The following is a 24,610-nucleotide window of genomic DNA, read 5'->3' as shown; positions in this document are numbered from 1 at the left end:
TTAAAGCAAATCACTACCTAATCTGCCTCCACAACTGCCAAGGTAATGTCTGTAAAACAGATACTCAGTCTGAAAGGAGCTCTTTCCATAACTGCTACAATCAATATTACAGCAACGTGAAAATTAGTTTCACTTGTACTTTCATTAGTCTAACATCATGTATTTTCTACAAAGATACTGCCACCATGAGTCAGGTCAGACATAAATCCCATTCAGCTTCTCACATTCAGAATTTATTCACTTAATATGGCTGTATATCAGGAACTATCAAACTGCTGTGCAAAGCAAGGGATTTCTAAGGGCTTAGTCAGAGTCTATTAATTTTAATAAAATCTGAATAGTTAAAAGGAGGCATATTTAAGAGAAACAACATTTGTGACATTCTAAAATATTATTGGCTGAACATTTCAGAAGAGTATTATGGTGCTTTGCTAATGTCTGCTTTTAGCTAACTAGCACAGTATAGCATGAACAGGTAGGCAGCCACAACTCCACCTTCCAAACATTACCCAGGTTATAACCTGTCATCTGGAGATGCTACAACTGCAATAAGCATTCAGCAACTTCTTAAAATCATTTTAATGCACTGAACAGAAGCTACAAGAATTCTGGTATCCAATGTACCCTCGGATCTGAATATTGAATACAAGCCAGGAAGTCATGGACAATTTTAAACCTGACTTTACATGGCAGTGTATGCCAGAAAGGCTTCCCTGCTACACAAAGCTCATGCTAAATTCCAGTTCTAGTTACCTTCTCAGTCAAGCACAAGCTCAGAAGCCAGAAAAAGCCATAACAACCTCAGCTGATTAAGCTTACCAGCTACACTAACACCTGTGCTTGGAGAAAGAGAGCAGAACCAGGGAGCCCTATGAACTGCACGAGGGCTGCAATTAAAATACCTCCAACTCATGACTACATGAGTTAGCTTTGTATTCTTTGTTTGATGGCTGAGACAGTGGGAAGAGACACTTTTAAATGCAGTAAAATACAGACACTTCAAGGCAAGAAACAGAAAAATCAAGAAAGGTAGAGGACTAAGGCCACATCCAAAAGTGAATCCCAAAAGTTAGTTTTCCAAGAGGAGCAAAGTGTAAGGGTATCCAAGTGACCTAAAGCTACAGTGGTACTGAAACAGAACACTGCAAAAGAACAGTCATTCTCAACAGGCAATATGCCCTGACTCTATTTTTCATTTTTTCCTTCATTATTTTAAACATGAAAACCAGGCAAGGTAAGGGTGTGAACAAACAAACCTTTACAAAAATATACTGGACTACAACAAAATCCACCATATAATTATTTCAGTAAAAAAACCCTCCCAGTTGCATGTAGAGAACTCAGGGTGGGCTGAGGACTGGAAAGGTACAGAAAGGTGGCACAAAATACCCCATGCTCACCTCTATCTCTCGGAGTTTGGCACGCTTTTCCTCACTCATTTCTGAGTATTTGACTGATGACTTGGAGTCAGGCATTTCCTCTTTAATAGGGTTTGAATACATGTGTTGTTCTTCTGACTTAGAACTCTGTGTGTCTTCTTCATCTTCACTTTCTTCTTCTTGACTTTACAGAAAACATACAGAATTAACTAAGATGTCACAGATCTCTTAAGTATATATGAAATGTACTATTTCTCTTTCTTAGTTTCTAGGATTAGTTACTAGTTTTGAAATCTGTTAAGTTAAATTACATAAGTCTGCAGCTACAAATTAGTCTCCATCTGTGAGACAGATCTTTCTCATTTAATTAAACTGTTGGTTTTTATGACTCACACAATTTACACTTTTCTTAGAAACAGAGTGCAGAAGAACTCATGCAATTTACAGTCATTAAATACATATCTATCTCAGCTACAAAAGGAAACCCGCTCCCTCAGCAGAAGCTCTAAGTGCTGTAATGGTGCTCTTCATGGAGATTAAGTTTAACAGAAGAACAATATTTACTCCTTTTGCTTTTGGGAGATAAACCTGAGAGATAGCAGATGCCCAAAATTATATTCCCAGGCTGGCCACTGGAGTGCTGCAGGACTCCATGCAATGCAGGAAGTATTTACAGCATTAACTAACAGACCCTCTCAGCTGCCTGAAGAGCAAAGTAAAAGCCAACTCAAAACCACCTTCTGCTGGCATGGAGCCTATCAGCATCCAGTGAAACACCTCAGAACATGACTCACTGTGCTCCCTCAGCAGCACAAGGAAGAGGTTTAGATTCATTCATATATACCTGACAGCAAGATTTCAATACTATTACCTTAGCTCTTATTATTTGATGCTGAATTCTCAAATCAGCATAAATTCAAAGATTATAGTTAGCAACTCTACCAAAATATGTAATTTATCATGTTAGAAAAAAATCATGGGGGCTGAAAGCATGCTGCACTAAAATCCTGAGTTTTCTCCATTTTCTTGTTTTCCTACTTTCAAAATTTCATTTTTGTTCTACTCATGTAGAAAATAACATATATATCTTATAAGAAGTTCCAAAGACACTCAACCTTAGATACATAAAATAAGTATGTTTTCATTAGAATGAAAAAGTATTTACTTTTGAATTTCCTCCTCCTCAGATTCTTCATGTTGGTCAAAAAGCTCCCACTTAGAAGTAGTAACAGCTAGAAGAGACAGTAGGATAATTTTAACAACAAAAAAGCTACTACTTAATCTGAAAATTAGTATTTGTAATATAATTATAATAAGACATACATAGTATGTAACATATAATATGAATTACAGTGTGGTAAAATTTAACAGCATCTAGCACTTAATACAGACTTATTTCACAGAAATATTCAACCACCCCATTATCAGAATATTTATGATTCACAGAGCTATTCATTCACACTGCATATCATATTGCAGTAAACCCTTCAAAAGCAGACAAGTATTTGTCAGTTTGCAAAACATTATCCTTCAAACCAAGATTTAAAAAGACTGCCAGCCACACGCTCACATTTTTGTTGTTTGTTTTCAGTATTTATTCTTAAAAAACTGGAAGTTACTTTTAAAGGTTGATCGGTTATTTAAGTAGAATAACCATAACGGAACACACTATTTTCCTTTTTGGCTAAAATTCAGTGAACAAGTTACAAGAAAAAATCCTACTATGTTACAACATGAATCCTATTAGCATTTTAATACAGATCAGCTGAAAATAATCATTACATAAGTGACAATATGCTTTCAGAAAAGATACTTTCAGAAAACATATTTTCAGAAAAGATACTTTCAGAAAACATATTTTCAGAAAAGATACTTTCAGAAAAGATACTTTCAGAACTAACCTTGAGCTTCCAGTTCCGATTCATCCACTGCTTCCCACTTTGAAGGGGCAACTTTAAATATAGGCTCATTCTTTTTTGAGTCTTCAGCTGTATCCACTGGTGGAGAAAGAGACACAGAAAAAAAACTTAGAAAGCTTCTCAGAAGTTGAAACCATAAAGTACTAACAGTCAGAACTAAAAAATGAAATGGATTATACAATCTTAGTATTTGCAAAGTAAAGAAACCAGGCTTTAGATCCTGCTGTGTAACATCAGAAAACACCTCCTGTGTTTCTGAAGCAATTACTATCTCAAGACACTGGAGCATATTGAAATTAATCAACATGTTACAAAGCTACAGGCCAGATCAATTCTGCGCTGTATTTCTAAAAACTACACAGGAAGAAAAGATCCAAGACTGAAGAATCAATCTGAAAGTTGAAACATTTCGTACAAGGAACTCCATCAAGATCATCATCCAGAGATTTAATTGGGACTCCATCTAGATCATCAATAGGAGCAGCATCAATAGGAATTCCATCCACATCTTCTAGTGGAGCACCATCGAGCTCTTCCTCAATGGGAGCACCATCAAGATCATCTGGTACTTCCTGAAAGCAAATAATAGGTCACTATTTCAAGCACAAATTTATATTGCTTTTCTTCACTTCTCCAATTATCAAGTAATTTCTTTTTAAAGAAGCACTTTTACAAATACCAAAACCTCAATACCAAAATATCTACTTCAACAATTGTTGCTAAGCAGTATAGTTGCTTATTGTAGAGGAAATAACACAACAATATCTTCCTTTAAAAAATTACAGGCAAGAACTTTAATTTGTTCACAATGTACTGGAAGCTTTCCAGCTTTCCAGCTTCCGAGCTCAAAAGAAGAGCTATTAAAGAGCTATTATGTTGAGGTTTAGCTCAAAATCAGTCAATTAGAGTCAGATAATCATGCTTCCTTGATATGAAAGTTTCCCCAAGACCAGTAAAATGAACAACTGACACAAACAGATCATTTAGCAGGAACACCAATTTAAGGAACACACAAATTATAAATACAGCTGTGTATTCTAACTTGTTAGGCACAGGCACTGTCCTTCATATGTGTGTGTTCACCCTACTTTTCCACTCCGAGAAATCAGCTTTAGTTAAATGATACTGCAGGTGTCCCTCCCACTGCTCTGAAAGGCATCTTTGCACACAGTTACACTGCACTCAGTGTATTACAGAGTATTTCCAGCACAAAGGAAATACCTGTCATTCTGTACTAGTCTTTGCTCTGAAACACTTTCACACTGTAACTCCACCACAGCACCTAATCTACAAGCAAGAAACACATGAACAGAATAAACAGTATTTGCTTCTGAAAATATGTTACAACTCTATTTAGGAGCAAGGACTTGGAAGAAAGAAAGGCTTATTCACCCTAAAAGAGAGAGTAAAAGAATCCTTGCCAGCTCTATTTTATATTTTAACTCATTTTCCCCTGCCATCTGCGAGCATCACTCCTGAGGTCACTTACTTCTGTTTCTTTATCTTCCATGATATTTACAAGCCCCAAGAAAATATTCTGTAGTTTGATCAGAAATGGTTCTGGATAGATTGCCCAGTCTTCCCATGCTCGGAAGCATGTCATCACCCGTTGCTAGAAGCAAGAGGAAAAAATAAATGCTAAAACATTTGTATTGAGGAATTTTATGTGATGGGAAAAAGACCACAGAGAACTACTACTGTAGGCAATGATTCTTAGGTAGTTCCATACTGAAGTATATTGCAACAATACCATGCTGGGGAAGACTAGCAATTTTACAAAAATACGTATACAGGAACTACATTTTGAAGTAATCCCACTTGGGTTTCATTTTCCCTTTAAATTCCTGTTACATTATCCATTTTGGCTGTTGCCAGTTCTACCCTGACAGTAAATTTCATTCTACCCCAATGTTCAAAGCAGGTGCCTCTACCAAATCTAAGAAAAGATATGTGTTTATAAAATAAAATAACTAAAATTAACATTGGCTTATACATATTATTGAACTTAAATTGTGTTCCTACTTTCATTTTATTCAGCCTGGAGAAGAGAAGGCTCTGGGGAGACCTTAGAGCCCCTTCCAGCACCCAAAGTGGCTAAAAGACACCTGGAGGATTTCTTACAAGGGCAGGTAGTGACAAAGAAAAAAGGGGAAATGGCTTTAAACAGAAAGAGGGTTGGCTTAGATTAGGTGTTATCAAGAAATTTTCAGTGTGAAGGTGCTGTGGCAATGGCACAGGTTGCCCAGTGAAGCTGTGGCTGCCCCATCCCTGAAGTGTTCAAGGCCAGGCTGGATGGAGTTCTGAGCAACCTGGTTCAATGAAAGGTATTCCTGCCCATGGCAGGGGGTTGGAACAGCAGATCTTTAAAGTGCCTTCCAAAGCCAAATCATTTTATCATTTTCCTTTTTAAAAAGCGTATTTGAAAAGATGTGTTTCAGTTCAAGTTTGACACACTAAATGTAATTGAAGATGTATATGTATTAAAGAAATCTTCCTCTCTTTATCATATAATTTAAGAAAGTTTTAAAACAGCAGATAACTAAAATTGATTCTCAGTCTAGAGCAATTGAGAGCAGGAGGACAACCAGGATGAAGATCTTAATTCAGACAAACTAACTACTCTGTAAGCTATGTATTTAAAGCTTCTGACTGAAAAACAAAAAGGAAAAAAAGTGCAGAGACATCATGAAAAGAGAAAGACAGGGGTCAAGCATGAGAAGCAGAGAGCATTTGACCTCAAAAACCACTTTCAAGTACCCATGGTCAGACTGCTTATCAGAACTATAAATAAAGCCTGACACAAAAAAAAAAACGTTTAGAAGTAACTTTATGCTGTTCTGCCCAGAAGCTTCTTTCCCACACTGAGCACTTCCACACAAGTTCACTTCTGAAAGTGAAATACAGGTGGCCCTGAACAGTAAGAAAGCTAGAAAGCCTTGCTTGCAATTCAAGTGATAGATTAGATATCCTCTCAACTCCACAACTGTACATCTACTGGTACACTTCAGCTGGCAGATGCTCATTTTCTTCCTTCACTGCAAGGCTATCCTTGCAAAAGAGAAAACTTTTTAAAAATTATTCTTTTAAAAGCCTAAATAGGGACCTTGATGTCTAAGCCATCTATGATAGTATGCAATCTCTTGTGCAGGAGCATCTATTTATGTGACTTCTATGTCATGTAAATAACAATGAAATACATACCTTGAAATTTTCAGACTGTAAATGGCCTTGTATTGTACGGTAAGTAGCATTGAGATCAGAGAATATCTGACATAATTTTGTTTCAAAACTAGAATTAAACATATACATTTCTTTAGTTAAACTTTGTAATATATGTTTTCTGGACATACACAATTCATGAAAATACCTGGGACACAGGACTCAAAAGCACAAGGTTCTGATCCTTACAGTAGCCATGAACTGAACTATAAAGCAAATATGATTACTATATATTAAATCACCTTGGACAACAACAGAACTGTGAAGGGAGATCTTCACATCTGCTGCAGTCTCTTTATACACCCTGGAAAGATTGGAGGACGATAAAAGGAGTTTTACAACCTTAAATAGAATGAAAGAATTGTCTCAAAATTCAATCTGTATTTGAAAAAATCTTAGTTATACTTGTATTCTAATTTATTCAGTGAGGCACTCAATGAAAGCACAGTGAGCAACAGTTGCCCAGCTTCCCTTGAGCTTCTCACAATGTGCAAAAAATAAACCAGCACAACACAGACACATTGCAACAGGAAACATCAATTGCAATCACTAGTTTTGTAACATGCTGAGTATTTCCTACCATGCTGCCCTAACATCAGAGAGACCCCAGGAACTAGAGACAAACATTTAATATGACAAAGATACTGTCCCATGGACGTTTTTCCTAAATTCTTCTCAGCATCTTAGAAATAAAGTACATAATATCCCCTTATACCTCATTCAAGCTTTATGGAAAGTTACACCACCCTCATTTTAATAAACATAAATGTTTAAAAATGTCCTTCTTTTCTTGAACTATCTGCTATACCATATCTTGAATATTATCTACAGCTCTTTCTGTCAAGAGGCACATGAGATATTCTCACCTTTATGGAGTTCCATGCAAATGGTCCCTTGCATAGGGCACATACATTTTTTGCATTACCAACATGCTACATCTTACACATTTTCATGCAAACAGATATAAATACCATCAGTCTGTAATAGCAGTAGCACAGAAAAGTCTGAATTTCCCACAACCATGTTTATCCAGAGATGTACATACAGAGATGAATATAAGGAGGAGGTTTTTTTAACAGCCAATCACCTAAAATATACTTACAATTTTCTATAGTAGGAAGCATTGGCAACTTTAGCTGAAGAGTTGTACAACACATCCGACACTAGATACAATCTTGCAATCTACAATAAAAAACAGTCCAATTTAAATTCTTCTGAATTCTAAGAAAAGTCCAATTTAAATTCTTCTGAAAATAAAGGCATTTTCACAGAAGGAATACAAGACAGTTTGAACCAGCTGGAAGTACCTAATTAGAACTAAGTGTAGCACAGCTATATTAATAAACATGTTGAGAGGCATTTATCCCCCTGTAATGCTGTAGGGTACTAACTGCTGTAACATATCACCACAGCACTACAAAGGAGAATCATGGCATTCCTGTTTTAATTGTCTCTTTTGAACAAATCATTTCACTCATCTTTCACAGTAAGGCAGAGTATCACTTCCAAGCAACTTCAGAAAGAATAAAAAATATGTAACAAAATTCCACAGGAAGAGATGATACTTAAATTCAAGTCCACACTTTAGTACAAATTCTCAACACTACCTGAAACTTATGAAATAATGCTTGTAAATTACATGCACATGCTGCTAAGTGAGCTCTTCCCCCAAAATACAAGATTACAGAAAATCTCCACACCTTCTTAGGAAGAGGAGTCTTGAGGATGGACAATGACTCTGTAATGCAATCCACAATTTCTTCAGCAGCTTCTGCATTATTTAGACAGAAGACCATTGCATCACCAATGTCATTCTTCCGAGGTGTTAACCCACGTAGGATTTCCTCTAGTTTGTCCCTCTGTCTGAAATACCAGGAATTTTAATACTTTCAATACAAAATTAAAAGTACTTCTGTGAATTTCTGTTTAACAACGGTTTTTTGTTTTTCCATCTTTAGGAGAAATTCAATTTTCAATATTTTTATATTCTTTTGCCTGAGTTCTTTAAGTGGCTCATGAATTTATGTGTCCATATTACATAAAGTGCAAAAAATTCTCACTCAAGTCTTGATTACATACAGAAATCAAGGAAAAATACTTGAGAAATAGTTAATTAAGCACATCAGTATCTCTAATAAAGTAATTATCTTTCTGGATTTAGTTTTGGCCTAAACCAAATGGATAAATCTAAAGCATGCAAGTCATTTCTGGTACAGAATAAGAAACACTAGATTCAGAAAGCTAATAAATAAACAATTACTTCACATTTTTCCTGACCTTCATATGCAGAGAACTTTTTAAAGAGAATCTCTTTTTGAGCCTTTCGAAAAGAAGGTATAAGAAACAAACTGTGTATTAAAACCTACAGAATTAAAACCACTGTTGTGGTAATTATGATGAGAAGAATAAAACAAAAAAAATCCACATGTTAGTAACACATTTGTAACAACAGTAGCAAAATTAGGAAAAGCAGGTCTCTATTTCCAGTGCCACAGCCACCCCCAGTACACTGACACCTCACAGCAAAGAACTCTGATGATCTCTCTCTTCCTGTTTATTAACAACAGCTCCCAATTTTAATTTCTGATGAACAGCATCAGTGAGTTTTACTGTACTGTTTTTGTACTGTTTTGCTGTAAGATTACAGCAACTGTTTAGTTTGTGAGGTCCTAACAATGTTGAGAAAGATGCTACATAGCCTCAGCTACACACAGCAGCAGAAAATGGGGAAAAACTCTCATCTTCCTAATTCCTTTCAAATTAAGGGTTCATAACATTGGAATGAAAGGTTCAGTGATGACAAATCTAACCAAATCAAGAATGTATTTAGCAACAAGTATGATCAGAAGCACTGAGGTGAAGAGACACTTACTCAGACACGTACATAGTGCTATGACAAGTATGACAACTCAGGGGATGACACATCAGAACTACAAAAACACAAGGGGCAAACCCAGGCAGCCCAGCTATCAAGGCAGCACCATCCATCAGTGGTACATACTCTTCCTTAAGTGCACCCTTCTTGTTCGGTTCCTCCACAAATGCTTCTGTTTCTTGCTCTTCTGACATCCCATGCAGGTATGGATTCAGTGGTGGTGGCCTCCAGAAGGATCCATTTTTGAACATGCGGAAATCTTCTGTCCTCCACTTGGTTGGAGCATCCCCCTATGAAAAAAAAAACAGAAGTATTTTTACTGTGGTGTTATTTTACTTCACTATGCTTGAAGCTATGAACTATCACCAAAATTCTACTTGCCTGAAGAATTGAATAAAGCTTCCATCTATAATACACATGGGCTGGAGTCTGGTTTTCAAATAAAAACCTAAACCAAAGAGCAAAGAAAATACATAGAGCATATTACAAATCTTGAACTGACACAAATTTAAAGGAAACAATAAAAAAAACCCCAACCAAACCCTCATCAGAATCCCACCTCAGCTGCAGAGAGAATACAAGGAGCTAAAATCACGTACACCCACCCACAGCACAGTCAGGCAGAACATGTGCAACTGCTCCACACACTGATACACACACACACACATGCAATGTACAGAGAGCAGAGCTCCCCAAAGGCACAGCACTGCTCAGAACTCAAGAGCAGAACAAACAGGGTCAGAAAGAACAACTGTGCAACCTCACAGCAAAGCAGAAGAATCATCAGTGCAAAGAGTCACTACAGGAGCAGCTGCAGCCTCAGCACAAGTGATGCAGGAGCTTGCAGTTGCATAGTGAGGTCATCAAATGCTAAATGACCTGAAGATTTCCACCAGTAAATTGTCTGGCAGAACACTGGCAACATCTGATGGAGGATGTGGGGGACAAGCAGCCCATTTTTAATGGCCAGGATATTTTCACCTGCATATCTTCTCACTTTACATATAAAAATCATAATGAAGCACTTCAAACTTACTGCAAACAAAACACTGCTAATAAGTAACTAACATTTCCCTCAAAACTAACATTTCCCTCAAAGCCTTTTTTGAGAGACTGCATTTCACAAGAAATTTAGAAACTCGTCCTTTTGTATTCCATTAAGGACAAGTGCTCAAAATTCTCAAAACTTCCTGATGTCAGCTGAAGTTTAGTTTTATTTTAACTGACATAGAAGAAAAATTACTCCCAGCTCTTGCTAAAGGTTGAAAAATAGGCTTCAGGAAGAGTGGATCTCACATTGAGTTTATCTGTTTGGGGGAGGAGGGGGATTTTTTGGTTTTTTTAAAACGTATGCTACTGCTTCCACTGATTGTGAATACCTCAAAAGAGTATGTGTTAAATGGTATTTATTTAAATATACAGAAATTTATTACATAGTCTGTGTGTGTACTATTCTACTTATTTATATGTATACATTACTAACAATTGGAAGAAAAGTGTATTCTGCCTTATAAAAGGATTGTACAGCCATAGGTGTGATTTGTAAAGTTTGCACCTGCACATAAAGATAGACACAGCAGAAGTCAGTCTTGTTAGTATTTTGAGAATGCAGAGTATTAACAGCAGTGAAACCAGCTGGTGTTATTTGCAAGTGAAGCAATGCAATAAGCACCTGAACATGGGGTTGTTGATTTCTCGGTTCATGATCATGGCTTCGAACATGGGCCCTTCCCGAACCACAAACTCTATCATTCGATGTATCAAAGCGAGCAAATTCCTACAACAACAACACAGTTAAAGAAAAATTGATTCAGACCTAACACTATATAAAACTACACTCCACCTAAGATACTACAACTGTGCAGGAGATTATTTTGCTGTATTGTTAAGAAATCTGCATAAAAGGTAAGGCAACATGGAACATATTATAGCTTTGCATCACAGACACGGGCATTCTAAAAATCAAACCATGCCTAGCAGTGGTGGAGTAAGAATTTAAGAGACCTCCTTCCTAAATTTCCATGTCTTAGCCTAAACCATGTCTTCCTTAGCAGAAACCTGACACACAAATATGGGCATCTGAGCACCAAAGTACAATTAGCTATCAAAAACTAAGCCCTTATCTACATTGTCTAGAATAAGACTGAAGTGTTAGCTAAAGTTCCACACGGGAACAAGTGGCTGAATATTTTGCTCAAAATAAAACACACATACTTCTGATTGTTCAATACAATCTGAATTCAGCTTTCAAACTATTCAAGTATGAAAGGAAAAGCAAATAGCCTTCTTGGTGCAAAACAGGGCAATGTATTTATTAAATTTAGATCATATCTTTTTGGTCAAGACTCGATTACTGGCACAGAACAAAACTGTCCATTCTTTTGTGTCATAGCATCCCATGTTCCCTCCCTCAGACACACAACAGAGCTAAATCACAATTAAAATAAAGAAAAAATCTGTATCCCTTCATTCAGCACTACATCCTGAGACAGGCAAGAAGTGGATGTGAAGTGCACATTTTTCAATGCAGAGTCATTTCTAAGCATGCTAACAGGAGACAGTCAGAAAAGCTTTATCAAAAAGAGTGATAGCCAGTTTCCACCCCTTTGGGGTTTTATGGAAACAGTGTCCTGAGTTTTTAAAATAGGTTACCTACATATACCAAAAGTTTCACAGCACGTGTCCTTTGAATGTGATGCAAGCCAAAAAAAATACAGATTTTTTTGCATTTTTAAAATTCTTTTCTTAGATGCAACAAATGAATATTGGGTTTTTACATGTAATTCATTAGATATCCATATAGCATTTTTTTAATGACTAAAATTCCATAAATGTTACATTGTAAAGTTGCAGAATTTTCTATTACTTCTTAGCAGTGAGGTGACTATTTTCTACCATGAGTATTCCAAGTTCTACCACAGATATAATGCACTAGATCAAAACAAAATCAACTTAAAAAATAGTAATAATAGAATAGAAATAGAATCCTACCCCAGCCATCTGCAAGTGCTCTTTTAGGCCATCTAGCACTGAATCTACACTTGCCTCAAATATTACACAAATAAAATCAAACAGCTATCAGTTCAATTTTCCTGTCTGCTTTTTAAAATCCCAGAAACACTGCAAAGAGGAGATAGTTTCAACAATTCTGTAGCCATTTTATTTACAGCAGTGTTCTGAAAGTCTGAACAGCCAGACTCTTCTTGTTATATGAACTGTATTTGAAAACATCAGCAAGAAACAAATCTACAATAGCTTTCAAGCCTCTGAGCTATGACAGCATTCATTTATTTTAAGGCAAATCCAGTGTGATCACTTCTGGCTTCCTGCAAATCATCATTGGTTTTTCGTCTAATTTTTCCTTCATCAAGTAAAATCAAGTTGTGTAAGAGCAGCTTATGCTTGAAGAAGAACATCTGCTTCATAAGACTTCCAATGCATGAAAATAGATTCAGCTCATCCCCTATCTGAAAGAGGTTGTTACAGGCATTTTGGTATGTAAGATGTGACTACTTGGAAGTGAATTTCTCAGAAAAAATAATTTATTATGCATACTCAAGGTTTGCTGTTTACTAAGAAGAAAGAGATGTTAAAAATAGTATTGAAAATTTCTCATCAAAGGAGAATAATTAAACGTATTAGCCCACTGAAGTCAGTCAAAATTTCTGCACGATGGGACACACTGAGTAATGAATGGTCTTAGCAATTGTCATTGGCAACTTCCAAAATCATCAGGAAAAGAATTATTAGAAGTGTTTTCAAATACAGTTCATTTAACATGAGTTCTTATCATACAGACTTTTAAAATGCTACAGTAAATAAAATGGACGTGGAAAAATAAAAATTTTTCTCTGCCAGCTACTCTGTGAGCACTGTACAGTTTTACAAGTACTTGTTCTGCTACTCAATATGTTTCTCAAATCAAGACTCCTGGTTGGTCACCCCAATTATTCAAGTTTCTACCCAAAAAAAATTATACTGTCTTAAAATTCCATCAAAAATACAGTACATTGGACATGTACTGACAGGTTTGTTAATGCACTATAACCAGCTCACAAATCTCCTTCTGCCCCCTCCCCCCACGCGAAAAAAGAAAAAAGGGACTTTGTGACAATTAAGACAGTGTAGTAAAAAACCCATAGTGCATTATTTTAAAAGGTCATTTAGCTTAAGTTGGCCAACAAAAAAAGGTTTTTCAGTTATAATAAAACCACATTTATTGGAGCCGATCGTACCAATGTCTGGTCAAAAACTGTATACTTTCCCAATCCATCCCATGATGTTTTCCTGGTCCCCCGCTGCCGCAGACAGTTCAGCTGGTGTTGCTCACCAAGGCCAATGTCAAAGAGAATTTGGTAATCTTTTGTGCTTCTTTACTTTTAAAACAGTGTTGTGTTCCTATGTTTGGGAAAAGGCTTTAGCTTAACTGAGCAAGAGTATACCTAGACTAGTGTGAAGGCAGGAACAATGGAAAAATGGAAAAATATCCTTGCAATAATACAAAAGTATCTTTTTCAGTGACAAAAATTATTAACTGCTACATTAAAAAAAATAGCAGAAATCAAAACTGAATTGGTTTCAATTGAACTGGTTATAAAATGTACAAGTCAAAAAAAAAAAAAAGGAAAAGAAAAAAAGAAGAAAAAAACAACAAGAAAAAAGAAAATTAAAAATAAAAAACCCCACAGCTGCATCCCCATATGCAGAGGCTTATGTCAGGACTTAGGCTACATCTGTAAGACAGTGTTTCACCCTAGTGTTCACTCACAAAATTACCCTGCATCACTTTCTAGGGATCAAATTAAATGCAAAAGATAATTACTTAAGTCCACCCACAAAAAAAACCCCAAGAACAGTTAATAAGACAAAAATAGTTAGACTGTAAACCACACACATTTCTTTTAAGTGTTATAAAATAACCATTGCTCAGTCAAGCCATTACCTTTTCCACAACATCACCATTTTTCTTTAAAATTCCGAAGGGGAAATTTTCTATATTTAGATCAGTAATAATAAAGAAAAACATGTACCTTTCTGTTGGGATAACCACTTTGACTATGGCTTGCGACAGAGTCTGTATATGAAGTCACATCAGATAATAAACATAGAATATGTGAGTATTGTTAACAAGTAACAAGCAAAAATATACATATGCAATGAAAATACTACACATCTATCACAAACTTTGCAGGCAATCACTGCTGTGAAGTTATAACTAAGCAATTACACAAAATTCAAATGGTTGTGTCAGTGAACCATGAAGGTTCACTAATTGCAAAGTATCAGAACATTCCTGTCAGAATGTACATTGAGGCACTGAATAGGAACTATGCTGAATATATAAGAAAGGAGTTCTTAAGTTTATGAAAAGATTCTAAACTATTTGACTTGGATCATGTTGGTATTACTTTATTCCCAAGTCTTACAAAAAACAGCCCTGGCATTTAAGTGTCATTCAAAGAATCAATAAATTCTTACAAATGTAAATCAAGTTGGTTTGTGATTTCAAGATACTTACCCTTTTATCAGCTAATACTCCACAAAAAGAAAAGTTTGAAAACTGACTCCATAAGTAGCATAAAATACTTACTCAATGTCCAGATTAATTACCTTCTACACAAAATACATCAACTCTTCTAGGGTAAAAATAATGCTACCCAAATTAAAATGTAGGATTTTCCATAAGGAAAACAATTTAGATACTGCAATTTGGCAGCCAAGAAAAGGGGGGGACGTAGGAGAAAAAAATCCAGGGAGCCTGGAGGGGGAAAATGATAGCCAGATTTTAAGCAGCACTAAATTAACCAAGAGCCAATATACTGTAGCCTAACACAGACATGAAATAGAGTTTCAGGAATTAAGTAGGTTCCCTTGGGCTACAGCAGGGAGCCAGAGAATTTGCAGACTAAGGGCTGCCAAAGTCAGCCTGAACAATGCAAATCTATGAAGCCATTGAAATACTGTCACAGATGTAGTATTTAACAATGAGATACGGCCCAGGGTACTGTAAGTTACCTTCTCAAAATCCTCCTTGTTTTTTGGTGGTGGTAGCATTGGAGCATTGGGATTCTTCAACCTCTCCCTGGGCTGGGCATTGAAAGGCAGTCCTGACGGGGGTGGCGGCAGGGTGTGCTCCATCATGGAGGGCGGAATGTAGATGGGATGTGGTGGGATAGGAACAGCTTTGCCCCAGCCCAGCTTCATTTCAAACGACATTATCATCTTGCCTGAAAAAGTGAAAAAAACCCCCTCCATTACCATGATGTTACAAACTGGTTCTGCATCACTTGAGATTTCTCCTTGCTAAGTGCAACACTTAGGTTTGCCTGCCAGCATTTACCTTTTGTTTACATTGTTGATTGCTGTTATTACATCTATCAGACTACAACACAGGCAAATGAAGGCCTATTATACAAAATGTTTTATTAGTCTTCCCCCAATGTCTGTCTTCAGGACACTATAGTACACAATTATTATTGTTTGACAACATTCAGTTGCCAGTAGAACAGTCAAGTGTCAACTCAGTGCTGGTCTGGTATCTACTGGAGTTACAGAATCCATCTCACTTGGCTGATAAAACAACCTGAAAATGTGCTTACAGTCTGCAAAGATAATTACAGCCCTGAATAGAGAAACCTGTTTACCATTTAAATTCTTCAATGCTCTTTCAGCATCTCTTCTGTTCATAAAGGCAACAAAGCCACAATTTCTTTCTCTTGCTCTTTCTTCATCAGTTCTTGGCCACATAATTTTAACACTCGCTAATGGTCCAAAGCGGCCAAATTCTTGACATAACATCTCTTCATTCATCTACATGAAAAAGAGGTAAAAATTAACATTCTGCCACTGTATTTCTGTGACAGCTGTTGGTATTATTGTCCAAATGCCAAAATTTCAATTTTTTTAGTTTCTTGACATAACACAACTTCACTGATAGCCCCCCAATGCAATCTACTGCAGAAACAAGAATCTAAAAAACTGCACTTTTAACTGAGCACACTCAAATGTTTGAGATATGATCCACCTTGCTTAGAGATATCAATGGAAAAAGAATTTTAACTGAGCTAGAGATTGGTAGTCTAAACTTGAACTTTTCAGCATTATGTTCAGAGCACTTATTCCAATGAATATTGCAAAAAAATTTGTCTGGGCCCAAACATGCCAACACTGCACTCCTTGGCTCCAAACTCACCTGAGGATTGATGTTTCCCAGATACAAGTTTGTTGTGCTTGGATCTCCAACATCATGTGACCCTGGTGCATAATCATCCAGTACTAAAATAAAGGAAAACAACAAACAAAAAAAGAAGTCATAATCCCTGCTATGCATTTAAATGACAACATTAAATTGAGTAAGAAAAGAATCTGTATTACCACCAGATGATCTGTTTCTTCTTGAAGGAGCATCCACTGAATATAGAGAAGAAAAATATGAACAATTTAGTCTACAAATCTTGTAGCCCAGACTAACATAAAAAATAACATCTACTTACTTGAACGCCGCTGCCCATCTGAATCAGACTGGGGTGGTTCAAAACGACTCAATCTACCTTTTGTTTTGTGCCTTTCATCACGCTCCTCTTGGATTCTAAGAAGCAAGTTTCAAGTCAGCAACAACTTCAAACCATTCTGAAGTTTTTATTCTAAAATTTTGAATTGACTTAACAATTATGAGAATTTTCAATATGAAACAATGAGTTTGTTAGAACTTCCAAGTTGCCAGTATGTCTGAACTTCTGTTTCATCAACTGGAATATATCTACCTGAATCATTCCAGCTGCATGCTTCCTCATTCATATTGTCAGGGTATTTCATTCTCAAACAAAACTGGAAATAAGAACTGTGCTCTGAAAACGTGACTCCAATTCCACATCCAACTGCCAGAGATCCACAGAGCACTCAGGTGACTTTTCAAGATGCACACAACTCCTCAGTGTCTATTTATCCTTCCAGCTTTTCTAAGCCTTACTCAGAGGCACACCTACCTGACTATTTCCAGAATAAACTGGAGTTCATCTCAGTTTCTAACTTTGAGGACAGTACTCACAAGTAAGTATTTGGTCCCCTGCAGTCTGGCCTTAAATCCTGATATGAAGCTACTGAATCCCAGGATACAGGGATGTTCTTTCAACTCATTTACACCAACTAAGGAACATGCAGCAGTGAGGCTCAGGCACTCCTCACAAAAGCCACATGTGGGTTTAGAATGTTGTACCTACTGCTTTCTAATGCAGAGATTCATTTCTTTTCCATCACTAGCACCAGATAAATAGATGGCACTCAGCTGCACTCAATACATGGGCTGCTCTTTGTTGTATTCCAACACATATGGAAGTGAAACAATCTGCTTTTTCAAGCATTATCCAGCTTGCTTTTAATACTAGGTAAATTGAAGTCTCTAGACTTGAATCACAGTTCTTATTTCTGCATTATACAACAGCTCAGCCTTCTCCTACAAATTCCTCTGGATATAGTTTAGAAACACTGACAAAGCTCACTCTTTTCACGAGTGACAGACATTTCATACTGCACCAATCTCTCTGCTACACCCCTGTACTGGGCAGGTTTTGGTAGTGGGGGACTACAGGGGTGGCCTCTGTGAGAAGCTGCCAGAAGCTTCCACCATGGCAGATAAAGCCAACACCAGCCAGCTCCAAGATGGACCCAACAATGGCCAAGCCCATCAGCAATGGCAGGGATTAAGCCTAACTAAGTTCTTTTCAGCTAATTAGTTATACCATTTCATAAGCATTTGAGGGAGAAAAAAAATAAAAACCTTCCTTTGGAAACAACTTAGCAAGAAGGATCTTAAATACTGGCAAGGCAAAAACCCTGGATTTTGTTTGTTTACAGTAAAAACTAGCAAACTTACTGCTTTAATTCTTCTTTAAAAAGTTCCAAATTACTCTTTTTCTTTTCCTTCTCTCCTTTCTTCAAAGGCTAAAATTAAAGATATATAAAACAACATTTCAGAAGACAAAATGAACAGAATTAAAAATAACATAACAAAACCATAGATAATTTCCATGCATATTTTACCCACAGCTTTCAAACCAAGTAACTACAGGAGGAAAAAACAATGAAAAAAAAACCAAAACAACAACCAGACAGACTTGAAACATTCAGACTGAGCGCTATCAAACACAAAGCTAGAAAATAAAAATTCAGAATAGTTGAAAAAAAAATTTGTTACTTCTCATTCTCACAATGCAGCACATATGATCAAACACTCTACTACATACACATTTAAAATAACTGTGAGGTATTTTGTCACTTTGTTCCATTTGGAAACTAGGATGCTGACTACACCCCTAGCATACCACCATGCTCTAATGAATTTCATAGATGTGTATGCATATATATGTAAATTATTTTACATATATATTTTCAATTATTTTATCTACAAACATTCTACTTGAAAAGAATTTCCTTCTCTTGCTTCCCTTTGGATGTAAATACAGTCTGAAAAAACAGTTACTTTAAATAGTTCAAGATCCTCAGGAAAAGTTCTTGAATGACGAAGAATAATGGATACTGCAATATATTTTTTTTTAACAGTAATATATGTTCCTTAACTAACTCATGTGAAATGTTATCTTCAACAACATTGTTTTTATATAATCAAATTTAAATGAAAACGTTTCCAATAGGCAGACATACAAAATACTTGTGTTACACACTACAGCTTTGGAAAAACTGGACTTCCTACTCACCCCAGGCAAAGTTGTTTGTTTGTTTTTGTTTTTGGGGAGGGTCTGCCAAATAAATAAAATCATTTTTACCTCATTATCTTCAATCACCATTGGACATGGCAAGTGAGTAAACTGATTGCATTACTTCACAAGTATTTATGAAAAATTTGAAAAGCAGTAATAGTCTTACAGTACAAACACTTGCTTATGACAGAACAGAGCTCAGAAAAATAAAAAAAAAAATGCTACAATTCATTTCTGTATATGTAGAGCTTTACATACAATGAAAATCAAAACTGCCATCCAGTAGTACCCCACTGCTCAAACACTGACATTTGTTTAAAGCTGGAGGGAGGTTATGATGGAATTGCCCACAATTATCACATTACATTCATTTCCCACCCTACCAGGCAGCATCTCACATGTTTCACTTAAGCTTTAAAATTGTAGTAAGCTCTATTAAAAGACTTTTAAGACATCCAAGACATTCATTACACATACACAGTAGTAACAGTAATCATAGCAATTATCACTTGACTTCAAGACTGCTGGTTCATATTTCTAATATTTTTAGTACTTTTTATGATGAACCTTGGTTAAAAAGAAAAGAAAACAAAACAAAAAAAAAAACCAACAAAAACCAACCCAAAAACAAAACAAAGAAAACCCTCCATCAAATCATGCAGAAGACAAAATAAATTAAATAAAACAAAGTGTTCAGCTTCTGAACTGTTCTGGAACTCAAAGAGGGACTTCTAAAGGAACTTCTCAAACTTCATCCCCCCCCAAAAAAAACAAACCAAAACAAACAAACAAACTCAAAGAATCCTACCAAGAGTAGCTTCAATCAACACAAAGGTCAATTTACTTTGTTGGTTTAAAGTTTAAAAAAAAAAATCAAAAACAGATAGTATCAATAGAAATTGAGAATTGCTCCTAAACCCAGAAATTCTCAGGACTGAAGCAACTATCCCTTTGCAACAGTCACTAAATCCATATCCATGAGAAGTCTGTCCACCTTAGCAGGAACACAATAAAAGGGCAGTGCAGCACCAGGTGTACTGTGCCACATACAGGGCTCCTGGGCCTCTGCATTTCATCACCTTTGTATCCACTACTGTTCAGGACACTCCACATGTCCACCTTCTCTCAGATGTGACAGTGCAGATAAAACTACTCTGCAAGCACTCAGGGCCCTTTCTCTAAGCACTTCTAAATACATCAGGATGGAGTTAGGATTCAAGTGAGAAACTTACAGGCTTTTTGGTTTCTATCATTAGGAGGGATGGAGGTTTCTCATTAGATGGCTGACTTGGTTGGTTTTTTTGATCTGAGAATCGTGATGAAGGTTTATAGATTTTACCCCGTTTTTCATCTGTTTCATGCTCCTCTGAAATTAAAGACAAGTTGAAAGCAAATTTTATTAACTCATGCTGCAAAACACTGTTCATTAGAAAGAATGCTGATTTTTAGTACTGGTCATTCAATGCAATATATCACTTCATTTTTAAAAAGCTGACAATATGAATTTTATATAATTTAACATCTTGTAATATGAAAGAAAAGAACATGGATTAGGTAGTCTAAACCAAGGCATTTTTTTCTCTTGTAGTTAAAGCACAAATCACACCACTGCCTACCTCAATCAAAGCATAAAGCAGATTTTCACATCAAGGTTTTTTCTGCTTCTAATGTAACATACTAATTTTAAAATGCAATTCAAAGCCAATCTTCATCTTTACTCAAAGCCCAATGACCCACCACCTCCAAAAAAAGATTAGTTATACCTTTAGATGCATTAACGATTCCTCCTCTTACAAATGTTTTCACTTTATTACCATCACCTCCTTCAAAGGCAGCAAGGAATTCTTCATAAATTTCTGCAGCAGCCTTCTCATCCTCCTACATAGCAAATGTTCATCTATTTACTATCATCACAGAACAACTTTCACTAGACAGTTACTCTTAAATTAGCTATGTGACATTCATTTTTATTTTCTAGAGTTCAAGCTACAAACAGCATCAAAGGAGTTTCAATTTTGGATAATTCAAATTTCTGAGAAATGTGGGTAGAACACAGCACATAACACACAAATCCACTGAGGCTGTGTGCTCCAAGATGCTCCTTTCCAGGAGTTTACATGGCAATGTAACATTCAAAAGATGCCAAACAGAAAAGCTCAAATCAAAGGCTGATGAGCCTGGAGCTTTGCTGGCCTCAGCATGAGAGAACAGTGCCCATTCCACCTCAGCCTTTACCATCAGCCCACGTGGCTGAAGGAGATCCACAAGAGGATCACCCTTCCCTATTTCAGGAAGCCAGAGAACTTGATTTCTCACAGAGAAGGAAAGAGTAAGCCTCTCTGTATCATAATGCCATGGATGCAAAAATACATTATACATGTAAAATACAATTCACTTTCACTCTTAGAGAGCTACAATTACCAAAATTGAGATATCTGCTGCAATCTGAAAGCAAAATTATTTGAGCTCTGCATACAAAGTAAAATTTTCATTCTATACTATTACCTTCTTTTTTAATTCTTCTTGCTCCTTCTTACTCAGTGTCCGTTTGGCAGCACTCATTTTGCCAATACTGAATGCTTTAAGTTTACTTTCCATTAGAGGCTGCAAAGGGAGTGAGAAAACAGACATCAAACTGTTTACAAAGCAATGCAAATAATGCTACTTTTGACTTTGGTCTAGACCAGTAACTCAAACAAAACTAAGAAAAGCCTTTCTGTACTGATCTGTGAAGTTTTCATTATCTAATATAACCAAAAAAAAAAGCGTGGCTTTTGTAAAACAAATTATCCTTGGTTTAATGAGGAAGCTTTTAATACACCATTCAAACCCAGCTGAAATCTGAAGGACACTTGCTGTAAGAGCCTGGACATTTATCACTGTGCAGTGCTGCAATTTCTAAACCTCCAGAAATACATGCTTTGCATTACAGTTCTTCCCCCTTCCCTCAAAAAGGCTTCTCTGACTCTTTTGGCAAGAATAATGTTTGTGCAAGGTTGGACAGGTAATGGAACAACCATATGGATGCTAAATTTCCATTGTACTTCAAGGTAAAAATTAACAGCTTTGCTGGAACAACAAAATGCATTCTAGAGGTTTTCAGCTATAAAAAACCTCACACAAAAACTTCACATTCAGCTCCTAGACTGTTTCTAATTTCTTTCCAAAACCCTGATGGAGGAAGCACTCCACATAACAGTAATTTCTGGAGCATGGAAATGGAATTCTTAAGACTCTGTTCTGGTAGTGAACAGGCAGCAAAGCACCAAGAGAAGAAAGACAACAGGATGGAGAGCGTGTTCCAAAGACATGGAGAGTGGGAAGTTAAAAGAGAGAAAAGATACTTCTCTGGAAACTCCTGCCTTCACACAGTAATTCATGAAGAATCAGCACAACAACAAAGCCCCAGAAGCCATGAGTCTTGTTTTCAAAATATTTGTGATGCTCCTACACAGAGTACACAGTGATGCTTGAAACTATGATTTTTGCAATGACAGTTCTTAAAAAAAAATAATACAGCATCAAGGCAAATAAGGTGAACAACTTAAATGTCATATCATGAAAAATATTCTGATACCAACTGGAAAGGGGTTCCTCTAGGAATAATTTTCTTTGCAAAGAGTTTTATTTCTAGTATCAGCTTCCTATTAAAATTCTTTTTTCATAAAAAAACGCCACGAAAAACGAACTGTTTGAAATATCTTCAATTTATAATCCTTGCTTAGCATCACTCTCAGATCTGTGCCAAGCATAGGACCAAGTAGTTCATACTTCCTTGAAACTGTTCCCTCTTCATCACTGAAAGTAAAGCTATCAGTGACAAATTTATGCAGGGTTCTCTGTGAAGTTATCTGGTTTATGACACCATGTTTGTCAATGTGAGCTGCTGTGACAGGCTTATCAGGAGCTTTTAATTCATCTGTGTGTTTTTAAATTTAATAAAATCCCATCTCCCAGATGTCTGAAAAGCAGCTTCTATTTCAATATGACAAACAATATACAACCTTGGCAAAACATGAGCACACAGCAATGGCACAGCACTGCAGGCACAGCAAATACCACACTCCTGCCCAGGCTTATCCTGTCATCAGAAAATAATCTCTCACAGTAATGTCACAGGATACCTGCAGGTCAGCCACATGAATATTTGTTCCAGTGACATAAAGGAAGCAGCTGCAAGATAAAGAGTTCTGGCACTAAGAGCTGCTCAGTTTAGAAAGGGTTTCAGGGAAAAAAACACCTGTCAATTGGGAGGAACAATATAAAGTTAAGATAGAACTAATTTATGCCTGCTAGTTAGATTCCAGTGGGCAATTATAACATTGTAATTAACCATATGCAGCTTCACAGAATTCCTAACAACAGAACTACACAAAACTTGAAGGTCTTCCTCCTTCAAAAAATGCAAGATACTGTGAAAATGGTAAAGCAAATGACAGAAGCAAAGAGAAACTTGCAGCTAAGTAATCAAATCTCTGTATGAAAGCAAACTTCTGTTTAACCAGAACACTGCACTGACTGTAAAGTGGCACAAAGCACTAAAGTTCCAGTTCCATCAGTACAAAATACTCAGAAGAGATTTAAGAGTAATTGCCCAAAATGTAGCAAGTAAAAGAAATCAATAAAACAAGCTATTTCTCTATGAAAAGTTTCTGCTACCACAACTCAACTAATGCTCTTACAAGCAATTTAACAGCTGGTAATTGACTTCTGCATGTACAAAATCAAATTGAAATCTTGAAGAAAATCCAAACCACAGAATGAATTGTCTGGTATTAACTCCCAGTTTGGCTCTTGCTGCCTGTTTTCATTTTAGCTCAGAAACAGGTAAGTCTTCATGCAACATACCAACCACACAACCAGGCAAAGGTCTCGTCACTGAGGGGATAAGGGGCAGGGGGACAGCAGGACCAGGTTATTCTTCTTACCTTTTCCTTTATCACATTCTATTAGAAAGAAAAATAAAAATAAAGGATGGAATTAGGGCCACACTGTCTCAGCCTTGAGAAGCCAACTGTATGTGAAAAAGCACTTGAATATCCCATGATTCCTAGGACAGATCACCTTGCATCCTCGAGCACTCCCCAGTATAAGAGACAAACCCATACAGAGTCCTTGCAACTTTTTTCTATTCCAGTACCTATAATGGATGCAGTGCCATGCAGCAGAGCTTCCTACATTGCTGCTTGTTTTGAAAGTTTCAAGGGGTATTTTTAAACATGAAATCATTGGTTCATTTGCAAACACCTACAGGTTACATACCCAATGCACCAGACTCTGCCTGTAGCGAGCAGTTTTCTTTCAAAACAGGCCTACTTTGATTTGTGGGCTTAGTTGGAATTTTTTTGTTTTTTTGTTTAAGTGTTTTGGACTTACATGTGAATCAGCAGATCCAGTGGTATGTACTGCATCTGGCCCTCTGACCTGAGGAGAGAATAAGGAGGAGGTGAGGCACACAACAAGAAACAGACAAACAACCTTTGGGGGGGGTTTCCCAGTTCT

At 36.6% G+C, this 24,610-nt stretch overlaps 1 protein-coding gene across 11 annotated transcripts in view; it reads right to left on the bottom strand.

Annotated features, from left to right (window-relative positions):
- The window catches only part of U2SURP (U2 snRNP associated SURP domain containing), a 50,464-nt gene that overhangs the window by 10,797 nt on the left and 15,057 nt on the right, over positions 1–24,610 (bottom strand). For 3 of the 11 annotated variants that reach the window (XM_077183927.1, XM_054638886.2, XM_054638880.2), the window contains exons 2-25: positions 24,485–24,532; positions 24,037–24,054; positions 21,614–21,712; positions 20,872–20,986; positions 20,341–20,474; positions 19,106–19,147; positions 18,265–18,332; positions 16,886–16,980; positions 16,767–16,802; positions 16,585–16,667; positions 16,037–16,202; positions 15,408–15,619; positions 14,423–14,466; positions 11,065–11,169; positions 9,774–9,840; positions 9,519–9,682; positions 8,218–8,380; positions 7,620–7,699; positions 6,500–6,587; positions 4,788–4,910; positions 3,714–3,870; positions 3,281–3,376; positions 2,545–2,611; positions 1,401–1,563 (exon numbers count right to left, since the gene is read on the bottom strand). In XM_077183927.1, the coding sequence (XP_077040042.1) occupies positions 1,401–1,563; positions 2,545–2,611; positions 3,281–3,376; positions 3,714–3,870; positions 4,788–4,910; positions 6,500–6,587; positions 7,620–7,699; positions 8,218–8,380; positions 9,519–9,682; positions 9,774–9,840; positions 11,065–11,169; positions 14,423–14,466; positions 15,408–15,619; positions 16,037–16,202; positions 16,585–16,667; positions 16,767–16,802; positions 16,886–16,980; positions 18,265–18,332; positions 19,106–19,147; positions 20,341–20,474; positions 20,872–20,986; positions 21,614–21,706 (2,361 nt within the window). In that variant the 5' untranslated portion in view covers positions 21,707–21,712; positions 24,037–24,054; positions 24,485–24,532. Of the gene's footprint in view, positions 1–1,400; positions 1,564–2,544; positions 2,612–3,280; positions 3,377–3,713; positions 3,871–4,787; positions 4,911–6,499; positions 6,588–7,619; positions 7,700–8,217; positions 8,381–9,518; positions 9,683–9,773; positions 9,841–11,064; positions 11,170–14,422; positions 14,467–15,407; positions 15,620–16,036; positions 16,203–16,584; positions 16,668–16,766; positions 16,803–16,885; positions 16,981–18,264; positions 18,333–19,105; positions 19,148–20,340; positions 20,475–20,871; positions 20,987–21,613; positions 21,713–24,036; positions 24,055–24,484; positions 24,533–24,610 lie in introns of those variants that run through there. The other 8 variants (XM_077183926.1, XM_054638887.2, XM_054638882.2 and 5 more) reach the window with 6 other exon arrangements.

This window comes from Agelaius phoeniceus, chromosome 10 (assembly GCF_051311805.1).
Source record: "Agelaius phoeniceus isolate bAgePho1 chromosome 10, bAgePho1.hap1, whole genome shotgun sequence".
Taxonomy (NCBI): domain Eukaryota; kingdom Metazoa; phylum Chordata; class Aves; order Passeriformes; family Icteridae; genus Agelaius; species Agelaius phoeniceus.
This window is presented reverse-complemented; position numbering and strand designations above follow the sequence as displayed.